General features: G+C 49.5%; 1 protein-coding gene across 1 annotated transcript in view; it reads right to left on the reverse strand.

The window, feature by feature from the left end:
* Positions 1–3,423: 3,423 nt before the first annotated feature.
* The window catches only part of LOC141258122 (cytochrome P450 2J5-like), a 78,623-nt gene continuing 61,634 nt past the window's right edge, over positions 3,424–20,412 (reverse strand). Inside the window, exons 8-9 of the mRNA XM_073673126.1 lie at positions 16,229–16,370; positions 3,424–3,742 (exon numbers count right to left, since the gene is read on the reverse strand). Coding sequence (XP_073529227.1) covers positions 3,564–3,742; positions 16,229–16,370 — 321 coding nt within the window. The 3' untranslated portion in view covers positions 3,424–3,563. The remainder of the gene's footprint in view (positions 3,743–16,228; positions 16,371–20,412) is intronic.

A 20,412-nucleotide genomic window follows, 5' to 3' on the forward strand; every position in this document is an offset into this window, starting at 1 on the left:
AGCCATCTTGGTTCTTGGTCCTTGTTAGTAAAGTTTATTGGCTGTCATCTACTGTGATCTCCCACCCTGAAAGTGGATCCTGTGTGGACCTGCAGCGGATGGAGACACAGCCCTCGTACTCCGGCCTTGGGACGAGGGGCAGGTTGCAGACAAGGAATGTCTCAACCCGGTCAAGGACCACGACCAAGAAGGCCTGGAGCTTAAGAGTGTAGCTCCACAGCAAATGGATCCCAGGGAGGATGCAGACAGAGCAGTGTACGCCACCTGTCCTCACCACCTGATATATTCAGAGGGAGTCCGGCTGCGAGAGGGGTACCGGCCCCCGACACCCGACCTTGCTACTCTATGTCCTGGTCGGGAAAGCCCGGTAGGCCCTGAGGACCCCACCGGGTATCGGAAGGAGCGGAGCTGCCACCCGTGCCCTTTCTCTGAGAGGAATTCAGAGGGAGACCCGGCCTATCTACACACACGGACAGGAAAGGATACGGCCTGTAGTTCAGGAACAATCTGGTTCGGGGTCCTGATCGAATACTGGACTTACTCGGAGGTTGTTGGACTCCCATTCCTGGTGACCGCAGAACTCCATGGGGATCAGGGAGTCGCCTTCCGCCATCTCTTATGTGAGTAAAGCCTTGGAAGTTCACCCCTATGGCCTCCGGACTCTTTATTCTGCGTCACGCCGCACTATGCAGACTTTCTGGAGTACTACCCCCGTCTTCCTGTCTCTCTGCCCCGAGGCCCTGCTCCACCTGTGGGGAGTAGTAACAACGATGGACGCCATACCACCATGCCTCAGCGGACTGCAGCGGCTCTGGTGGCCTTCACCAGGTGCCACAGGTGGCGTAGTCGTAATCAGCCACTCAACCCGGATAAGCACCCCATCTCTCCAACTTAGGACCCGACTCCAAGTCTCCCAGGGTAAAAAGGGGCTTTCGAGTAAGAGGCGTCATAACAGCCTGTATACAATACTCCTTATTGTAGGACCATTATGCAAGCTATCAAACATGTCCAGAGAAACATAATTAGAATATTTGATGCAGGACTAGTCCACAAGAAAAAGACAACCCGCTAGACTAGTCCTTCCTCATTAGCATCAGCGACGCCGAATGATAAAAAAAAAAAAATGCATTGTTGTGCACTACTAAGCATAAGCACATAAAACACCTTATTAGAATGAAGATATTTGCTGGAATACCGCTATAATAGGTGTTGTAGACAGTCGGGAAACTTGACAGGTTAGCTTTAAATTTCTAAAAACATCACAGTAAAAGATAATGCCTTACCAACACTAGGTCAGATTACCAATGCACTGCAGGATGCAGCAAGCCTCCATGATAGGGGCAGCACATGTGCAAAATACTAATGCAGACAGCCACTCACTAACCTACCAATTCATGGAGGGGGTGGCTGTGTAGCATTATACATGCACACCGATGGAGTTTGCATAGGGCGCCGGTCACACAGATATGTGTGATGCACAGTGTTTGGCTTGCAGCCTATTGATGACGCCCCTACTATTAGATCAGACGGGTTGCTCAGCACTGTATACGTGCATCCCCACCGGACAGATGCCCCTATTCACCCTGCCAACACTAAAGAGGTCTAGCCGCATCCTGCATAAAAATGTGCAAAAAAGATGAAAAATAGTGTAGAAGATAAATACACCACATGAGGTATTGGTCGATATTTTGGCCAAAATACGCAAGCTCGCAACCCAACGTCAAGGGTCCCCATACTTGCGAGTCCTAACACTAAACATTAAAAATGGTGAACATTTAGTGTTAGGACTCGCAAGTATGTGGACCGTTGACGTTGGGTTGCGTATTTTTGCAATACCTCATGTAGTGTATTTCTTATACACTATTTTTCATTTTTTTTGCACATTTTTATGCAGGATGTGGCTAGGCCTCTTTAGTGTTGGCTGGGTGAATTGGGGCGTCTGTCCTGTGGGGGTGCACGTGTGACACCCTCCCTGAGCTGCGGCTGATTTCCGGGGAAGTCTTCACCCGGAGCCGGGCCAATGTTACAGTGCAAGTGTGTTGTGTCGTCGTGGCCATGACCCGGTCCGTGCCCAGGGCTGTCACATGAAAAATAGGCTTATTTGAGTGGTAAAGTTCGAAGGCCACCAGCGCTGCTGCGGTCCTCTGAGGCCGGTGTTATGGCAGCCTAGATGGTGTAGCTCCCCACAGGTGGAGCTAGGCCTCAGGGCAGAGTTTGGGGTAAGGAGAGTTGTGGTGGGTGCAGTGCCACTTAATAAAGACAGACGGAGGCGGTAGATGAAGTCATCCAAGCTTTACTCACGTTAATGAAAGTGGCAGCTGCAAAGCTTCTCTCTGCCTCTTGTGGCACGCTGAGGCCACCAGGTCAGGGTTCGGCACTCTACAGGTAGATCAGGAGCACCTGTCAAGACCCCGTTAGTGTGTTCCTCTCCTTCCTCTTTTCTCCCACTTGTGTTCCCCCTGGGATCCACTAAGCCTCCGGGCTTTTCTGACTGAGACGTGAAGTGACAAAGTCAGATATCAGGGGCCGGTCACCTCTCTTGCGGCAGGAGTCCCTCTGACTAGGCCAGAGTGAAGAATACAGGTGGCGACTCCGCTCCGTCCATACCCTCCTGGGAACCTTTCGCCTGTGGAGCCTCTCTCCTCTGCTCCCCTCCTAGGCCTTCTTAGTTCAGGACCCTGACCAGGGTAGAGTGCTCTAGTTACCTCCACCCTGCTCCTCGCCTCAAGGCCAGAGCGCGAGGACCGTGACTCTTCAGCCTGCTACAGACACTTGCTGGACCCCGACTGAAGACCTCACAATCAAAAGACCTTGAACTTAAGATGGCCACCTGTTATATATGATCCCTTTAAGTGCTTCATGCAAGTGTTTCCTCCACCCTCACCCACTACTTGGTCTGCCCACTCTTTGGTTCCCCCCATCTCCACTATCCGGGCCCGGGGCAGCACCCTGGTGCTATCTGGCCCCCTACAGGACTGGAGTGGTGTAGTGTTGAGTGTGAAGTTGGGGTCCTGTGTGATGCTCCATCCTTACCTGTAGGAGGAGATACCACACCTCTTTATGAGGTGCAGTTCACCCCTGTGGCGACCGAACCCCCAGGGGCGCCACACACGTATATAGTGCTGGGCAACCCATCTGATCTAATAGTATGGGCGTCATCAATAGGCTGCAAGCCAGACACTGTACATCACACGTATCTGTGTGACTGGCGCCCTATGCAAACTCCATCGGTGTGCATGTATAATACTACACAGCAACCCCCTCCATGAATTGGTAGGTTAGTGAGTGTCTGTCTGCATCAGTATTTTACACATGTGCTGCCCCCGCCTTTATCATGGAGGCTTGCTGCATCCTGCAGTGCATTGGTGACCCAGCTTTAAATTTCTCCAACATTCTTTTCTGATATATTTTACATAATATGAGCCCAGCTCGGTTGTTAGTGGTGCGTCTGGCAAATAGCATGTTGACTGCTCCAATGACAACCAGCAGAATTGTCACAACAGCTCTAAAATATAATACAGACTAAAACTTAAGGGAATGTCATATTTTTCTGAATGTTATCATTAATGCCGAATCCTTGCGCAAATACGGTAAGGGTGAGGTTGTAGTGTGGCTGCTTGAATGTAGTCCAGCCTAGGGTGCTGATCTTCTGGAAGTCTAAAACTGAACTTTCTCAAGAGATTGGAAACAAAAATGAACAGTTCAGTTCTGGCAAGTTGCTCCCCCAGGCAAACACGTTGACCTACAAGCAAGAAAATTAAAAAATGTTGGGCAAGTTCATGACGCTAAAGCAACTTTGTCCCACATAAATTATTCAATCCATATTTCCTAAATGTATTACATTGGCTTCTACTTATACAATATAGATATATAAGAATCAAGATATTACAGCTCATCTCAATGTCGTCAACTGTGTAGTCACGATTTCATGTAGGAAATGTATCTATGCAATTATGCTTGTTTTCTGTTAACACAGTAAAAAAATGCTAGATGTAAATTAATATATTTTACTTTTGTTAAGTATAGTAGATATACAGTGGCATATAAAAGTTCGGGCACCCGTGGTCAAAATTACTGTTATTGTGAACAGTTATGCAAGTTGAAGATGAAATGATCTCTAAAAGGCCTAAAGTTAAAGATGACACATTTCCTTTGTATTCTAGGCAAAAAAATATATATATACTGTATATATTTTCATCTTTTTACATTTTAAAAATTACAAAAAGGAAAATGGGCCGATGCAAAAGTTTGGGCACCCTGGGTGATTAGTACCTGGTAGCACCCCCTTTTGAAAGAATCACAGCTTGTAAACGCTTTTTGTAGCCAGCCAAAAGTCTTTCAATTCTTGTTTGAAAATTCTTCCAGTTCTGTGAGATTCCTGGGTCATCTTGCATGCACTGCTATTTTGAGGTCTAGCCACAGATTTTCAATGATGTTAAGATCAGGGGACTGTAAGGGCCATTATAAAGTATTTTGAGGTCGTCTATTGTCCTATTGTGGATTTGATGTGTGTTTAAGATCATTATTCATTATTCACCTTTTTTTCTTTTTTTTTTTTTTTTTTTTTTTTTACAGATGATGTTTGCATCAAGAATTTGTTGAAATTTCATTGAATCCATTTTTCCCTCTACCAGAGATGTTCTTGTCCTGAAATTCTGTGTTTTTTTTCTTCATACATACCTTTGATCATTGTGGCAAAAGAGTTATATTTTAACTACATCAGTCGACAGGACTTGTTTCCAAAATGCATCATTTGCATACTTCTGACGCTGAATTTTATGGTGAGGACACAGGAGAGGGTTTCTTCTGATGACTCTTCCATGAAGTCCATATTTGTGCGTGTGTCTCTGAACAGTAGAACAATGTACCACAATTAAGTCTGCTAAATCTTTCTGAAGGTCTTTTGCAGTCAAGCGGAGGCTCTGGTTTGCCTTAGCAAATGACTAGCAATCCTACGAGCAGCTCTCACTGAAATTTTGTTTGGTCTTCCAAACCTTATCTTGACCTCCACTGTTCCTGTGAATTGCCATTTCTTAATTACTTTTCAAACTGAGGAAACAGCAATTTGAAAACACTTTGATATCTTCTTATAGCCTTCTCCTGCTTTGTGGATCTCCACCATTTTCATTTTCAGAGTGCTAGGCAGCTGCTTACAAGAACCCATGGCTGTTTTTGGGCACAATGTTAGAGGAGGCTGGGTTTTTATAAAGCTTGTAAATTTGCATCACCTGGCCTTTCCTAACGATGATAGTAAATAAGCCATGCCACTAGCAAGCTAATTAAGGTCTGAAACCTTGGTCAAAGTTATCTGAGCACACAAATCTCCAATGGTGCCCAAACTTTTGCATCAGCCAATTTCCCTTCTTATAATTTTTTAAATGAAAAAAATGACTTTTTTTGGAGCTAAAATACTAAGGAAATGTGTCATCTTGAAGTTTAGGCCTTTTAGAGATCATTTCATCTTCACCTTGCTTAACTTCACAATAGCAGGAATTTTGACCAGGGGTGCCCAAACTTTTGCATGCTACTGTACTGTGCAGACATAAAGAGATGAGCCATATTAAGAATATAAACCTATTACATTACCATTCTGAACTTCATGTGACGCGCCCCTGGGCCTGTGTCGCGCAGCGTTGCGCACGCGGGAGCTTACCCGGAGCCGGATCTCTGGAGGGTTGTAGTCTCGTGGCGGTGATCCGGTCCGTGCCCAGGGAGTCAGACTAAGTGGCGCTGTATCAGCGGTAGATGTTGGATGACTACGCCACCCGTTGAATGCAGCTTTGGAGCTGCCGCTGCAGGGCAGACCGCTGAGGCCGGTGGAAGGATGGTGCAGCGGGGATGGTATAACCCCCAACGGGAGGGGTATGGCCTCAGGGCAGCCGACGTGGATGATGGGGGTAGCAGGAACCACTCAGAGACGATGCGGTGTAGTTCAGGGTCTTTACTGGTGACAAAGATAGACCCTCCCGGAGTACTGGCTAGCGGTTGGGGCCTGGTCAGTCCTTGAGCAGATGGGATCTCCCCTGGCCAGGCGGAGTTGTAGGCCTCCCAAACTAACGATACTCTTCTGGCTACCTTGCTAGAAGCGAGTATAAGTAGCCCACGTCCCTGAGTGTACCGTGTGGTGCTCACCCGTATGGCCGGTGACTCGGGGCCTTCGGGTTTCTGGGCCAGAGGACCTGCAATCCCCTGCCGGTCGGTTTCTGCTGCTGGATAGGAGTTAGTCCCCACAGCCTCGGACTCCGGGTCCGGTGATAACTTCTCAGTCAGGGCGAGCTCTGCAGCTGCCAGCCCCTGACTCCTTGTAGCACTGCTCCCACAGAGCTCCTGTTGTTTCTTCCTATATTTGCTTCTTTTCTCTGCTTCTTCTCTACTCACTCACCCTGCCTCAGCCCTAGGTTTATATAGGGGAAGTTCTTCCCCTCCCAGGACTGGGCAGGAGGTGTGGCATGCATAGGATCCCTGACCAAGAGACCTCCCACCTGCTCTCAGACATAACATTGCTGTTACTGTGGAAAACCAGACCCCTGGGGTGCCACATTCCCCCCTAGTGAAATTTAGTACTCCGGGACTAAACATATTTTAGAAAAACATAACAAGATATAACAATAACAATAAAGAAACACATAAAGGTGGTCACGGCATGTCCGTAACCGGGTGCAGTCTTTGAAGAAAGCAAGGTGTCCATTTCACCAAAACAGGGAGACGTAACCAGGTAGGGGTCTGTCCTGCCCCGAGTCCTTAACAGTCTTTAGTCCGTCCTGGGTTACGCTCCAACTATGTACAAAGGATTCCCGGTAAATCCACCAAGGACTCCTAAAAATAACTAGAAACACATAATTATACACAAGCAACAATAAACAGGTAACCACAAATAAAACAATTTATACACTTCAAATCCTCCAACGTGCGGGTAACTGGCCCCTAGTGGCCCTAGTGGACCTACGGAGCTGACTGTCTGGCCCTGAACTACAGGGTGTAGGAGCTGTTAAGGGTAAACTGGGCAGCGGTCTACGGGCCCTTTGGCTCACTAGGGATATGGCAGGCTCACTGCAAGCAGAGGGTTGATCCTCCTGGTCTGCTGGTGTGGGGTCTTCTGCCTCCTGGACCGGCTGTTCTTCCAGCTCTACCTGTTGCTCCGTAGGTGCTTGGGATGCTGGTTGGAGGAAGGTGAGTACGGGTACCACAACTGCACCATTGACTTGAGTCCAAGACCGAGGGAAGTCTCCGAGCACAGTATTAACCATGTCTTCCCTTTCCTCTACGGGTCGAGGGTCTTCTTGTTCCTCTTCAGGGTTCCGTAGCTGTTCGGGACACTTCTTCAGGTGATCCCGGGATACAATGGTTGTGGTTTCCCCTCCGTCTTTACTGATGGTACAGACCTTTGGGTTGTCGTGGCTTGAGGGCAGTACGGTGTACGGGTCCTTCTCCCACTGGTCGTCCAACTTGTGGAGCCGTCTTTTTCTCTTCAAGACCTGCTCTCCGGGTACCAGGGGAACAGCGGGAGCATACTGGTTGTAAGTTTTCTCTTGTCTTTCCCTAGCCTGACAGAGACTTCGCTCCACGCTCTCCTGTACTCTCCGGTACTGCTGCTGCCTCTCTGTGTCCCAGTCTGCTTCTGGTGAAGTGTCCTCAGGTGTCAGGACTCCCATTTCCAGGTCAACAGGTAACTTACCAGGTCTCGCCCTCATTAGGTAAGCCGGGGTACAGTTGGTGGAACCTACCGGGATGTGGTTGTATAGGTCCACCAGATCGGGCAGCTTCTCAGGCCACAGACTGCGTTCTTCCAGGGGCAACGTTTTCAGAAGATCCATTACCACCTGGTTCATTTTCTCACAAAGTCCATTAGTTTGCGGATGATAGGGTGTCGTCCTTATCTTCCGGCAGCCATACAGAGTGCAGAATTCTTGGAAGACCTCCGCTTCAAAGGCAGGTCCCTGGTCTGTCAACACTTGGTCCGGGTACCCGTGTGGACGGCAGAAATGCTGCTGGAAGGCTCTCGCTGCTGTTCGAGCTGTTAAGTCCTTGACGGGGACGACAACCAAGAACCGGGAGTAGTGATCCACGATGGTTAGTGCGTAGACGTAGCCACTTCTGCTTGGGGTCAGTTTTACATGATCCAAGGCTACCAGTTCCAACGGCTCCCGGGTGACGATGGACTGCAGGGGAGTCTTCTGGCTGGCACGGTCCTTCCTTCTTAGGTTGCACGGGCCACAGTCTCTGCACCACCTCTCGATGGTTCCCCTCATGCCTACCCAGTGGAACCGCTCGCGCAGCAGGAACTCCAGCTTCTTCCATCCGAAGTGTCCAGCCCCGTCGTGGTATGCCTCCATCACCATGGCTGCGTCTCTTCGTGGCACCACTACTTGCCAGATTAGTTCATGCATCCGGGAGTTAACCATTCTGCGGCACAACTTCCCCTTATAAAGGAACAGTCGACTCTTCTCAGCCCACAGTTGCTTGGCTTCCTCCGGAGCGTCTGGGTCAAGGCGAGCCTCTGGCCGAGTCAGCATCTCCTTCATCAGTCGGACGGCAGGGTCACTGTCTTGCGTTTCCTCCCAGTTGTAGTGAGGCAAGGGGTTAAACGTAGCGGCTTGCTTACTCCTTACCCGGTGGGAATACTGGATAGTCCCATGCCGGTGGAACGCAGGGAGTTCGACTTCTTCCAGTCCCTCTGGATCTTCTCCTACGTCCGGTAGGTTTGGCATCCTGGACAGGGCGTCCGCGTTGGTATTGGAGCGTCCTGCCCGGTATTTGATTGTGAACTCGTAGTTGGACAGACGGGCCATCCATCTCTGCTCTAGGGCACCGAGTCTTGCTGTGTCCAGGTGTGTCAACGGGTTGTTATCCGTGTACACGACGAACCGGGAAGAAGCGAGGTAGTGCTTAAAGCGTTCGGTGACTGCCCACACCACTGCCAGGAACTCTAGCTTAAATGAGCTGTAATTCTCAGGGTTTTTCTCGGTGGGTCGCAGTTTTCGGCTGGCGTAAGCGATTACTCGTTCTTTCACCTGCTGGATCTGGGACAGCACGGCTCCTAGCCCGATGTTACTTGCGTCGGTGTAGAGGATAAAGGGTTGGCTGTAATCCGGGTACGCCAGGATTTCATCCCCCGTGAGGGCCATCTTCAGCTGGCGGAAGGACTCCTCTTCCAACTTCTCCCATCTGAAGGGTGGCTTCTGGTTCTTGGCCTTCCGGGACTGGCCTATCAGGAGGTCCTGCATAGGAGCTGCCTTTTTGGTGAAACCGGGGATGAACCTGCGGTAGTAGCCTACCAACCCGAGGAACTGCCGCACTTCCTTTACACTGGAGGGACTTGGCCATTCCTTAATTGCGGTGATCTTATCAGGGTCGGGAGCCACTCCGTCAGCGCTCACCACGTGTCCCAGGTACTGCACCTTTGGTTTCAGGAGGTGACACTTGGAGGGTTTCACCTTTAGGCCGTAGCTTGCCAGAGCTTCGAACACTTCCGCCAGGTGTTTCAGGTGGTCCTCATAAGTCTTAGAATATACGATGACATCGTCCAGGTACAACAGGACCGTCTCGAAGTTTCTATGGCCCAGACAGCACTCCATTAATCGTTGGAAGGTTCCTGGTGCGTTGCAGAGTCCGAACGGCATGCAGGTAAACTCGCTAAGTCCCATCGGGGTGGTGAATGCGGTCTTCTCCCGGTCCGCCTCTGCTACAGGAACCTGCCAGTACCCACTAGTGAGATCCAAGGTAGAGAAGAAGTTAGCAGATCTTAAAGCAGCCATCAGCCTCTATCCTTGGTAAGGGGTACGCATCCTTGTGTGTGATACGGTTGATTTTCCGGTAATCTACACACATCCTCATGGTGTTGTCTTTCTTTTTGACTAAGACTAGTGGAGCTGCCCAGGGGCTACAGCTATCCCTGATCACCCCAGCCTCCTTCATGTCTCTAAGCATCCCCTTGGCGTGTTGGTAGTGTGCAGGGGGTACGGGTCGATACCTCTCTTTTATGGGAGGATGGTCTCCCGTGGGGATGTGGTGTTCTACCCCCTTGACTCGCCCGAAGTCTAACGGGTGTTTACTAAACACTCTCTCGTACTCTTGAACCACCCGATAGACTCCCTGTTTCTGATGTGAGGGAGTGGAGTCAGTACCCAAATGTAGTTGCTGACACCAGTCCTCCATTGTTTTCTTAGAGCCGTTACCTTCCTCCGGGTGAGATTGAGGCAAGGGTTCCACAGATTGTATAGCATTTTGGTTAATGGTATATAATTTGGCTAGCGTGGCATACCGGGGCAGGTACACTTCCCTCTTCCCGATATTGATTATGCGAACGGGCACCCTCCCATGGCGTACATTAACCACCCCCCGTGCTGTCAAGATGGTGGGCCTACTGTCTGAGTAAACTGGTTCTACCATTGCCTGGTAATCTCTACCTCTCAGACCAATAGCTGCCCGGCACCAAATCATCATTTCACTTTTTGGGGGCATGGCAATAGGGAAAGGGTCACACATTCTCACGCTACCAATCTCACCACCGGAGAGTTCCACCTGTTGCCGTCGCATCAGTGCCCGGATCTCTTTTTGGAGCACTCGCTGCTCGCCGGAGCTGGCGTTCTTGGCAACCTGCTGTAAAAGGAAAATCACCTCTGCAAGACAATTTTCAATTACATTAGTTCCTAGAGTTATCTTTGGGTGACTCTCGTGTTTGTCAATGTCTACAATGATCAGTCCCTGTGCTGCCAGTTCAACTCTACCAATTTTAATGGTCACCTCTTTAAATCCGATCTGTGGCACGGGCTGACCATTGCTGGCGATGATACTCAAGTCGTCGTCAGGGTAGCGGGTAATATCCGAGTCATTCCAGTACTGCTTGAAGAGCACGTACGGGATGGTGGTGACCTGTGACCCGGTGTCCAGTAGGGCACTCATAGGAATGCCATCCAGTACCACAGGCAAGACTGGACGTCCTCCCACATATTTGTCGCGCCAGTTTGATGGGCCTGATGATCTTTTTCCTAGGGGTTGGCCCTCTACCCTAGGTTGTGCCAGTTTAAAGGACAGTACCTTGCCATATGTCCGGGTTGATTACAGCGGCGGCAGATGGGTCGTCCGTCCTCGTATCGGTCGCTGGGTCTTCCTCTGGCCGGTGGGGTCCTCCTTGGTCGACGCCACGGGATGTCCTCCGGTCCGGATGCCAGCTGGATCTTCCCTGGAGTGGAAACCTGTAAAGACTGCACAGTTCGGGTTAGCGCAGCAACGCTTTTAGCTAGCTCTTGGACCTGATGGTGCAGGTCTGGAGCCGAGTCATTGTTCAAAGCCTGCGTATCAGCTCCCACAGGCCCTGCCGACAAGGGCGCCGCCTCCTGGTGGTAGGTGGTAGTGGGGCGTCTGTGGGTCACAACGCCACCTGGTGCCGGTTCTCGGAGCACCCGGATGGCTCTGTCCTTGAACTGTGCAAATCCCAGATGAGGGTCCTGTAAGGCCATTGCCCGCAACTGGGTTCGGTGGGCATTGCAATATAAACCCTCTATAAATTGTTCAGTTAACAGCCTGTCCTCGTCTCCCACGCCGTCAGGGTCGGTCTGCTTAATGGCTCTCAGGGCCTCTTGTAGGTTCAGGGCATAGTCCCTTATACTCTCATGTGCCCGCTGTTTGCACCCGTAGAATCTAAGCTTGATCTCGGCTGAGGTGCGGGTATCAAAGGTGTCCCTCAGCCGGGTTAGTATCTCTGCGACAGTCCTCCTCCCAGGTGGCCAGGACTTTACCTCCCTTTGGGCTGCCCCGGTTAATTGGGCCACCAGGATGCTTACTTTTTGCTCTTCTGTGAGGGGGTACACCTGGAAGAGGCTATCCAGTTTTTCTCTAAAGTCCTGCAGGGTATGTGACTCCCCTGAGTACTGGGGTAGCCAGGCTGCCCCCGGGATATAGGGCATGGTGAAAGGCATGACCGCAACAGCGGTGGCGCTGGCGGGGGTTGGAGCGGTGAAGCTCTCCTCCGTATCCGACATCCTTCTCCCCCCTAGTGGACCGTGGCCTACCTTGCGATGATCCTCTTCCGTAGGCCGCGGCTCCGCAGTGGATCGTCAGGGTTGAGGACCTTCCGTCGCGCTCCTGTGACGTCGGCGTCTGCTGGGCTCCTTCCAGGACCTTACGCAACGTCCGGACGTGAGGCGGGGCTTCAGTTCTCGCGCGTTTTCGGAGTCCACGCCCCTCTTCTTCCCGCGCGGCGTCCTCAAGATGGCGTCCAATGGCGGGAAAACTCCACGGATGGCGGGAAGAAGGCCGAAGATGGCGCCGGATGGCGGGAAAACTCCACCGATGGCGGGAAGAAAGCGGAAGATGGCGCCGGATGGCGGGAATCTTCACCACAGGTAAGTTTTCACAGTCTTTTTCAGGCACGCAGTACCCGGTGGTTGCGGGCACGATATCCTGCCGACTACGCCAAAAGTTGACGCGCCCCTGGGCCTGTGTCGCGCAGCGTTGCGCACGCGGGAGCTTACCCGGAGCCGGATCTCTTGAGGGTTGTAGTCTCGTGGCGGTGATCCGGTCCGTGCCCAGGGAGTCAGACTAAGTGGCGCTGTATCAGCGGTAGATGTTGGATGACTACGCCACCCGTTGAATGCAGCTTTGGAGCTGCCGCTGCAGGGCAGACCGCTGAGGCCGGTGGAAGGATGGTGCAGCGGGGATGGTATAACCCCCAACGGGAGGGGTATGGCCTCAGGGCAGCCGACGTGGATGATGGGGGTAGCAGGAACCACTCAGAGACGATGCGGTGTAGTTCAGGGTCTTTACTGGTGACAAAGATAGACCCTCCCGGAGTACTGGCTAGCGGTTGGGGCCTGGTCAGTCCTTGAGCAGATGGGATCTCCCCTGGCCAGGCGGAGTTGTAGGCCTCCCAAACTAACGATACTCTTCTGGCTACCTTGCTAGAAGCGAGTATAAGTAGCCCACGTCCCTGAGTGTACCGTGTGGTGCTCACCCGTATGGCCGGTGACTCGGGGCCTTCGGGTTTCTGGGCCAGAGGACCTGCAATCCCCTGCCGGTCGGTTTCTGCTGCTGGATAGGAGTTAGTCCCCACAGCCTCGGACTCCGGGTCCGGTGATAACTTCTCAGTCAGGGCGAGCTCTGCAGCTGCCAGCCCCTGACTCCTTGTAGCACTGCTCCCACAGAGCTCCTGTTGTTTCTTCCTATATTTGCTTCTTTTCTCTGCTTCTTCTCTACTCACTCACCCTGCCTCAGCCCTAGGTTTATATAGGGGAAGTTCTTCCCCTCCCAGGACTGGGCAGGAGGTGTGGCATGCATAGGATCCCTGACCAAGAGACCTCCCACCTGCTCTCAGACATAACATTGCTGTTACTGTGGAAAACCAGACCCCTGGGGTGCCACACATGTGTCCCAGCATCTTTGCTTCTTGCTTTCATAAATTCTGCTATCCTGGATATCTTCCAGACTGATTTGCTACTAATTTAATTATGCTAACAGGTTTTTTCCCAAACTCACAAGTTATTCCCTATAACTATTCCCAAGACTTGTTATATCCACTGTACACTGACTCAGCTTTGCTATACACCACTCACTTCTGCCTCACATACACTCACTCAATTCTGCTATTCACTCGCTCAGATCTGCCACACAAACACTCGGTTCTCCTATATCCTCACTCAGCTGTGCCAAACATACACTCAGCTCTGCCAGACACCCACTCCGCTCTGCCACTCCAGGAGGAGACGCCGACAGTAGAGCTGCATTGCCGCGCAAAGACCGTCTCCCAGCACAGCATTTCCAATGCCAGCCACCGGCCAATCAGAAGCCAGTAGCTAATATCTGCGTCCCAGCGCAGCGGCGTATGATGTCACTGCCATGCGCAGATGTCAGTTGCTGGCCTCTGTCTGCGCGGCAATGCAGCGTTGCTGTCGGCGGCTCCTCCAGGACCAGGTCGGGATCATCAAGGGGTCTATGGTGCCTGTGGGCCGCATGTGCACAAAGGGAACGGAGGACAGGTGAGAAGATTTTTTTTTTCTTCTTTTTTTATGTGTGTGAAGAACAGCGCAATTGACAATTCTACCAGATGGGGACCTGGATGGGGCATTACTACCGGATGGGGGACATTACTCCAAGACGAGGACCAGGATGGGGCACATTACTGCAAGATGGGGACCACCAGGATGGGGCACATTACTGCAAGATGGGGACCACCAGGATGGGGCACATTACTGCAAGATGGGGACCACCAGGATGGGGCACATTACTCCAAAAGGATGACTAGGATGGGGCACCTTACTGCAAGATGGGGACCACCAGGATGGGGCACATTACTGCAAGATGGGGACCACCAGGATGGGGCACATTACTACAAGATGGGGACCACCAGGATGGGGCACATTACTACAAGATGGGGACCACCAGGATGGGGCACATTACTACAAGATGGGGACCACCAGGATGGGGCACATTACTACAATATGGTGACGACTAGGATGGGGCACATTACTACAAGGTGGGGACCAGGATGGGGCACATTACTGCAAGATGGGGACCACCAGGATCGGTCACATTACTGCAAGATGGGGACCACCAGGATGGGGCACATTACTGCAAGATGGGGACCACCAGGATGGGGCACATTACTCCAAAAGGATGACCAGAATGGGGCACATTACTGCAAGATGGGGACCACCAGGATGTGGCACATTACTGCAATATGGGGACCACCAGGATGGGGCACATTACTCCAAAACGAGGACCAGGATGGGGCACCTTACTGCAAGATGGGGACCACCAGGATGGGGCACATTACTGCAAGATGGGGACCACCAGGATGGGGCACATTACTCCAAAACGAGGACCAGGATGGGGCACATTACTGCAAGATGGGGACCACCAGGATGGGGCACATTTCTGCAAGATGGGGACCACCAGGATGGGGAACATTACTGCAAGATGGGGACCACCAGGATGGGGCATATTACGGCAAGATGGGGACCACCAGGATGGGGCATATTACTCCAAGACGAGGACCAGGATGGGGCATATTACTGCAAGATGGGGACCACCAGGATGGGGCACATTTCTGCAAGATGGGGACCACCAGGATGGGGCACATTACTGCAAGATGGGGACCACCAGGATGGGGCACATTACTGCAAGACGAGGACCAGGATGGGGAACATTACTGCAAGATGGGGCATATTACTACAAGATGGGGACCACCAGGATGGGGCACATTACTTCAAGATGGGAACCACCAGGATGGGGCATATTGCAACAAGATGGGGACCACCAGGATGGGGCATATTACTACAAGATGGGGACCAGGATGGGGCATATTACTGCAAGATGGGGACCACCAGGATGGGGCACATTTCTGCAAGATGGTGACCACCAGGATGGGGCACATTACTGCAAGATGGGGACCACCAGGATGGGGCACATTACTCCAAGACGAGGACCAGGATGGGGAACATTACTGCAAGATGGGGCATATTACTACAAGATGGGGACCACCAGGATGGGGCACATTATTACAAGATTGGGACCATCAGGATGGACTACATTACTAGATGTTTGCCAGAATTACTATATGGTGCTAATTGTAAAACAATATTACTATATGTGGCCAAATGGAGGAAACAAAATTGTAAAAAAAAAAAAAAAAAATTAAAAATAAAACATGAAAAAATATTTTGCCACTAAAAATGCTGTTTTATATATAAACTAAAGTAAACACAAAAAAGTGCACGTTCATTATCGCCACATCTGTAACGACCCAAGCTATAAATAAAATAAACACAGCAAAAATGTTCAGACAGTGTATAATCCAAAAGCTGTGCGTAGTTGGCAGTCTTGGTTGACAAGCTGTCACCACTTGTCACAGAGGATGCAACCACCTTTACTGAGCTGCCCTTGAAGATGCTTCTAGGCTGAAGAGAGGTGGATAACACAAATGAATATGGTCATCTTTAGACTTGCTATTCATATGCATTGTTTATGTGCAGAAGCAGTTCAATGTACTGATTTACATATTAATTAGAGATGAATGAATTCATTCACAGGATCCTGGTCCAAAAGCCAGTCAGCAGTTCATGGCTGCTGCAGCCCTGCCCAGCCACCCCTTACACGCCATCATCCGTAACTCATCTTTCGATTAGCCGGCCTTGCTTCATGTCATCGTTGTGGCAATTGCAAATATTTTCGCTAATCTACATACTAGTCTACATTTGTCCATTATCAAATACTGGACATATGTGACACATACCTGATGAGAATGGTAAGAAGGCGTCATTGGTAAGAAACATCCCATGCTCATCTAAGAAATGCTGTGGATTAAATTTGAACGGTGTCTCCCATTGTTTTGGGTCATATAAAACAGAAGAAAGGTTTGGAAGGATTATTGTACCCTGCAAAACAGTGATTATGAGAATTAATTTAATAGAGTATAAGACAAACAAGCTCTAGTACAGTAAGTGAACATTGGTGACCCACTAAAGCACACGCACTGTGAAATGCAAGCAATAAATAAGAAGCTATGAAGCAAAAAAGATAAACAATAACGCATCAGTTGTTGTTTTTTTAACTAATTCTACTGCTTTTTACGGGTGAATTTTGTCAGAAATTCATCAAGATGGTGCATAATATTTCATAAATTTGACACAAATTTTAAAATGTCATATAATCTTGTCAGTAAGTTATAAAATGTCATGCTGGTTTTCAACTGGTGATTTTTTTCAGACATTTTTGGAAAGGGACCCACTATAAAAACTCCTCAAAAAACTACATGTGCACATATAGTAGTGTTCAAAAAAATAGCAGTGTGTTCAAAAACATGAGTTAAGCACAAAATCTTTTTACTAGTTTTTCTTTCCATACATTGGGAACATTGCACACGGTTTTTTAATTCAAAACATGAAGAGAAATGTATGTAATTTTTAACTACTTTACAGAAAATAACAAAAAATGAACATTGGGCTGTTCTAAGAGATAGCAGTGTCTGCAATTGTCTTTAGAAACAAATGCAGACAAAATGAGAAAACAAATCTTGAAAAACACATTGTCTGATTTGGAAAGAAATTTTTTTGAAGGTGGCATTCAAAGTTTTACAGTCATGGCCAAAAGTGTTGGCACTATTGAAACTGTTCCTTAAAATGAAGTATATCTCCCAGAAAATTATTGCAATTGCATATGTTTTGTTATACACATGTTTACTCCCTTTGTGTGTATTGGAACAACACAAAAAAACTGAAAAAAAAAAGATACATTTCCAAAATTGTGGGTAAACAACGTTGTTTCAAGCATATGATGCTTGTTAAAACTCAACAGTGGCAAGTAACAGGGGTGGGCAATATTAAAATCACACCTGAAACCAGACCATCTGTCTATGGATAGTAGACTGAGGTCCTGAGTTGTGTAATTTGCAAGGTTTTGCACAACTCTCTCAACACTTTCGACATGAATGGAGTCCCTTGATGCGTTAGGATCTCCTTAGGCAGCCCAGCTCTGGAAAAGATATGACCAACTCCCAAGCTATACACTTAGCGGGGGAGTTTCGTAATGGTACTGCCTCCGGGTACCATGTAGCATAGTCCACGACCACAAGGATATACGGATACCCTCTGGCAGACTTGAGCAGGGGTCCCACTAAATCCATAGCTATGTGACCTCAATGATGGGAAACGGTACGAAGGGACGAGGAAATGAGCCACCGTTGAGGTCAGCTGGCAGGTGGGACAGGACCTACAGTAGTTTATGATTTCTTGGTGACAACCGGGCCAGTAGAACCTCTGGAGTATCTGTTCTTGGGTTTTGTTTACCCACAGATGACCTCCTAACACATGATTATGGGCCATGTCTAACACCTTGCGTCTGTAGGGCCTTGGAACCAGTAACTGCTCGATCACCTAACCCTTCCGGTAACGCAATATAATAACTCCCCGTTCATGGCAAAATATGGGTATCTGGTGCCGGCCCCTGGCTCTTGAGCTACACCATTAAGTACAGTCACATTATTAAATGCCCCTTTCAGAGTTAAGTCCCTGAGTTGGGCAATTCCAAAGTATTCGTACTCGTCCAGCTCAGGGATGTTGGCCTCCGGAGATGCTGCCTCATTCCTCATCGCCAATAAGCACACAAAAGGGAAACCTATCAGCTGCCGCCTGCGACAAGGTTTCTTTAGGGGTGACCTGTCTGTCGTCAGAGCCATCAGGTGACCCTGCTTCCCCCACAAGTTTCAGAATAAAGCAAAGTCCCACCTTATTATTATAGGGTGTAATAGGTCCTGGATGACTCCAACGTCATGGGTCTAGATGCCGGAGTTTCCATTTATGACAACATGGGTCACAGAGTAATTTTTAGCACCCCATGGATGCCCCAGACTCCCACTACGTTCCCAGGAACCAGCTGGTAAGGAAGTGTGGCCCTTACTAGGGTTATCATACTCCCTGAGTCCTATAGACCAGTCACTTTCACCCCGTTCACCGACACTGGTCATGCCTGCAGCCCCTCATCAGGTTGAGGGTCAGTACTGCAGGCAGGGTATGCAAAATATGAACAGTGACGACCTATGCTGCAGTCCATTGGCTCAGTGGTCATGGGGCAATGGGCAGCTATGTGACACGGGGCATGACACCTCCAACAGATAACATTATTAGAGTATCAGATGAATCCCTGGAGACAGCTCTGATGCCTCCTGGGCCCTTGGACTCCTGAGGCTTTAGTCACCATATTTTGGGTGTCAGCCCCCCTTGGGTAACATTCAGGCCCCTTGCTTCCCCAATGACTTCTCGACCGCTTGGTATCTTTCCACCAGGCTATCGACACTCTGAGGATTTCCCTGGGCAACCCAGCATTGAACTGGACTTGGAGGGGAGTGTATGAACCTGTCCATCACAACTGTCTCCACCATCGGTGCTAGGAAAGAAGATTCAGGTTGCAGTCACTTTTGTAACAGGTGCAGAAGAACAAACATCTGGAACCGGGGGACTTTGACACTGTGGTAGTCCCAGTGGTGTACCAATTGCACCCTGACAGCCAGAGTTACGCCCAGATGTGGCAAAATCTCAGGCAATAGTTTCTTATACTCTTTGGCGTTCTGCAGGGCCAGGTCAAAGTATGCCTTTTGTGGTTCTCTGGACAAAACTGGCGCCAGAACCTTCACTCACTGCTCCGGAGGCAGTCTCTCACGGTCCACCAGCCTCTCAAACACAGGAATGCGTCGATGTCATCCGCAAAGGTCATCTTCTGTAGCGCCCCCTTTAACAACTTCCTCACCTGCGTCTCGTCACTGCGGCTTAGGACAGTGCGTTTTCCCTGACAGGGAAGGCCTCTGCTAGGAGAGTCATCTGCTGCTGCTGTTAGTGCTGCAGCTGTTTATGTTGTTGCATCAACAGTTTATTTGTCTACTGGTGGGCTTGCTGCTGCTTTTAGTCTGAACCAGCTTTTTAATTAGCTCCTCCATGGCTTCAGACTGCACTTGCATTGCTAGAGCAACTTTGACCCAGGACATACAGTTTCCAGACAGCAGTGCTCCTTGGGAAAGTTGCCCGCACTTCTAGCACCAATTGTAAGGTTTCCGCTCACTCGTCAGCGTTTGAGCCATACACAGGAAGCAATTTCTTAAACAACGACCAGAGAGGTTTATTCAAATTTCATAAACTGTGCAGTAAATAAACCATATAATGGCCCTTAAGCATAAGGAAAACAAAAATAGTCCAAGTACAATGGCTCACCCAGACAGTGTAACATCCAGCACAAAAGACTCTGCCAGGAGAATTAACACAGGAGGACTTCTCATCTGCACTCTCAGTCACTGAATCAGACAACTAGTCTCCTTCTTATCTGCCATACCATGCTCCAGGGTGGGGATATATAAGCAGCCAGTCCCACCCATCTCTCTGACTGCTCATAAACCCGACCTTTGACATGCCCTATTAGCTCTCTCAGCAATATACGCCCTGGAGCCTGCTTTTCCGGGCTAATCCCACGAGGCTACCAACGTCGATTAATCATATCTCCCCTCGAGAACCTGTCCGGTGGACATTTACAATACATTCAAGGTGCGACATGTTGCATTAAAATCTATGGCAAATAAGTTCCATGCGACCTTCGATAGAAAATCCAACTCATATGAAAACATTTACGACTATGTGTCACAGTGACAGGATGTCGCAATGCAACACTATAGGAAATCATTAGATGTGATGTCGCAAAGTAACATTGTGATTTCAATGCCACACTACAAATGTTGCCGTGTATCCCTAGCCTTAATCTGGGAAATTTGGCTTTTTTCCACCTGTCTCCTGGAACAGTTCTGTCTAACAGAACTGTGAAGACTGCAGCCCATTATTGGTCACTGTAGTCCGTAGCCTTCACAAGACATAAACAATGTCACAATGTGACCTGTGGCCATAAGGAGCCGAGGTTTAACGTTAGTCCAAGGGGTATGTA

This window comes from Phyllobates terribilis, unplaced genomic scaffold (assembly GCF_046119375.1).
Source record: "Phyllobates terribilis strain yellow unplaced genomic scaffold, ASM4611937v1 Scaffold_3__8_contigs__length_932513732, whole genome shotgun sequence".
Classification (NCBI taxonomy): domain Eukaryota; kingdom Metazoa; phylum Chordata; class Amphibia; order Anura; family Dendrobatidae; genus Phyllobates; species Phyllobates terribilis.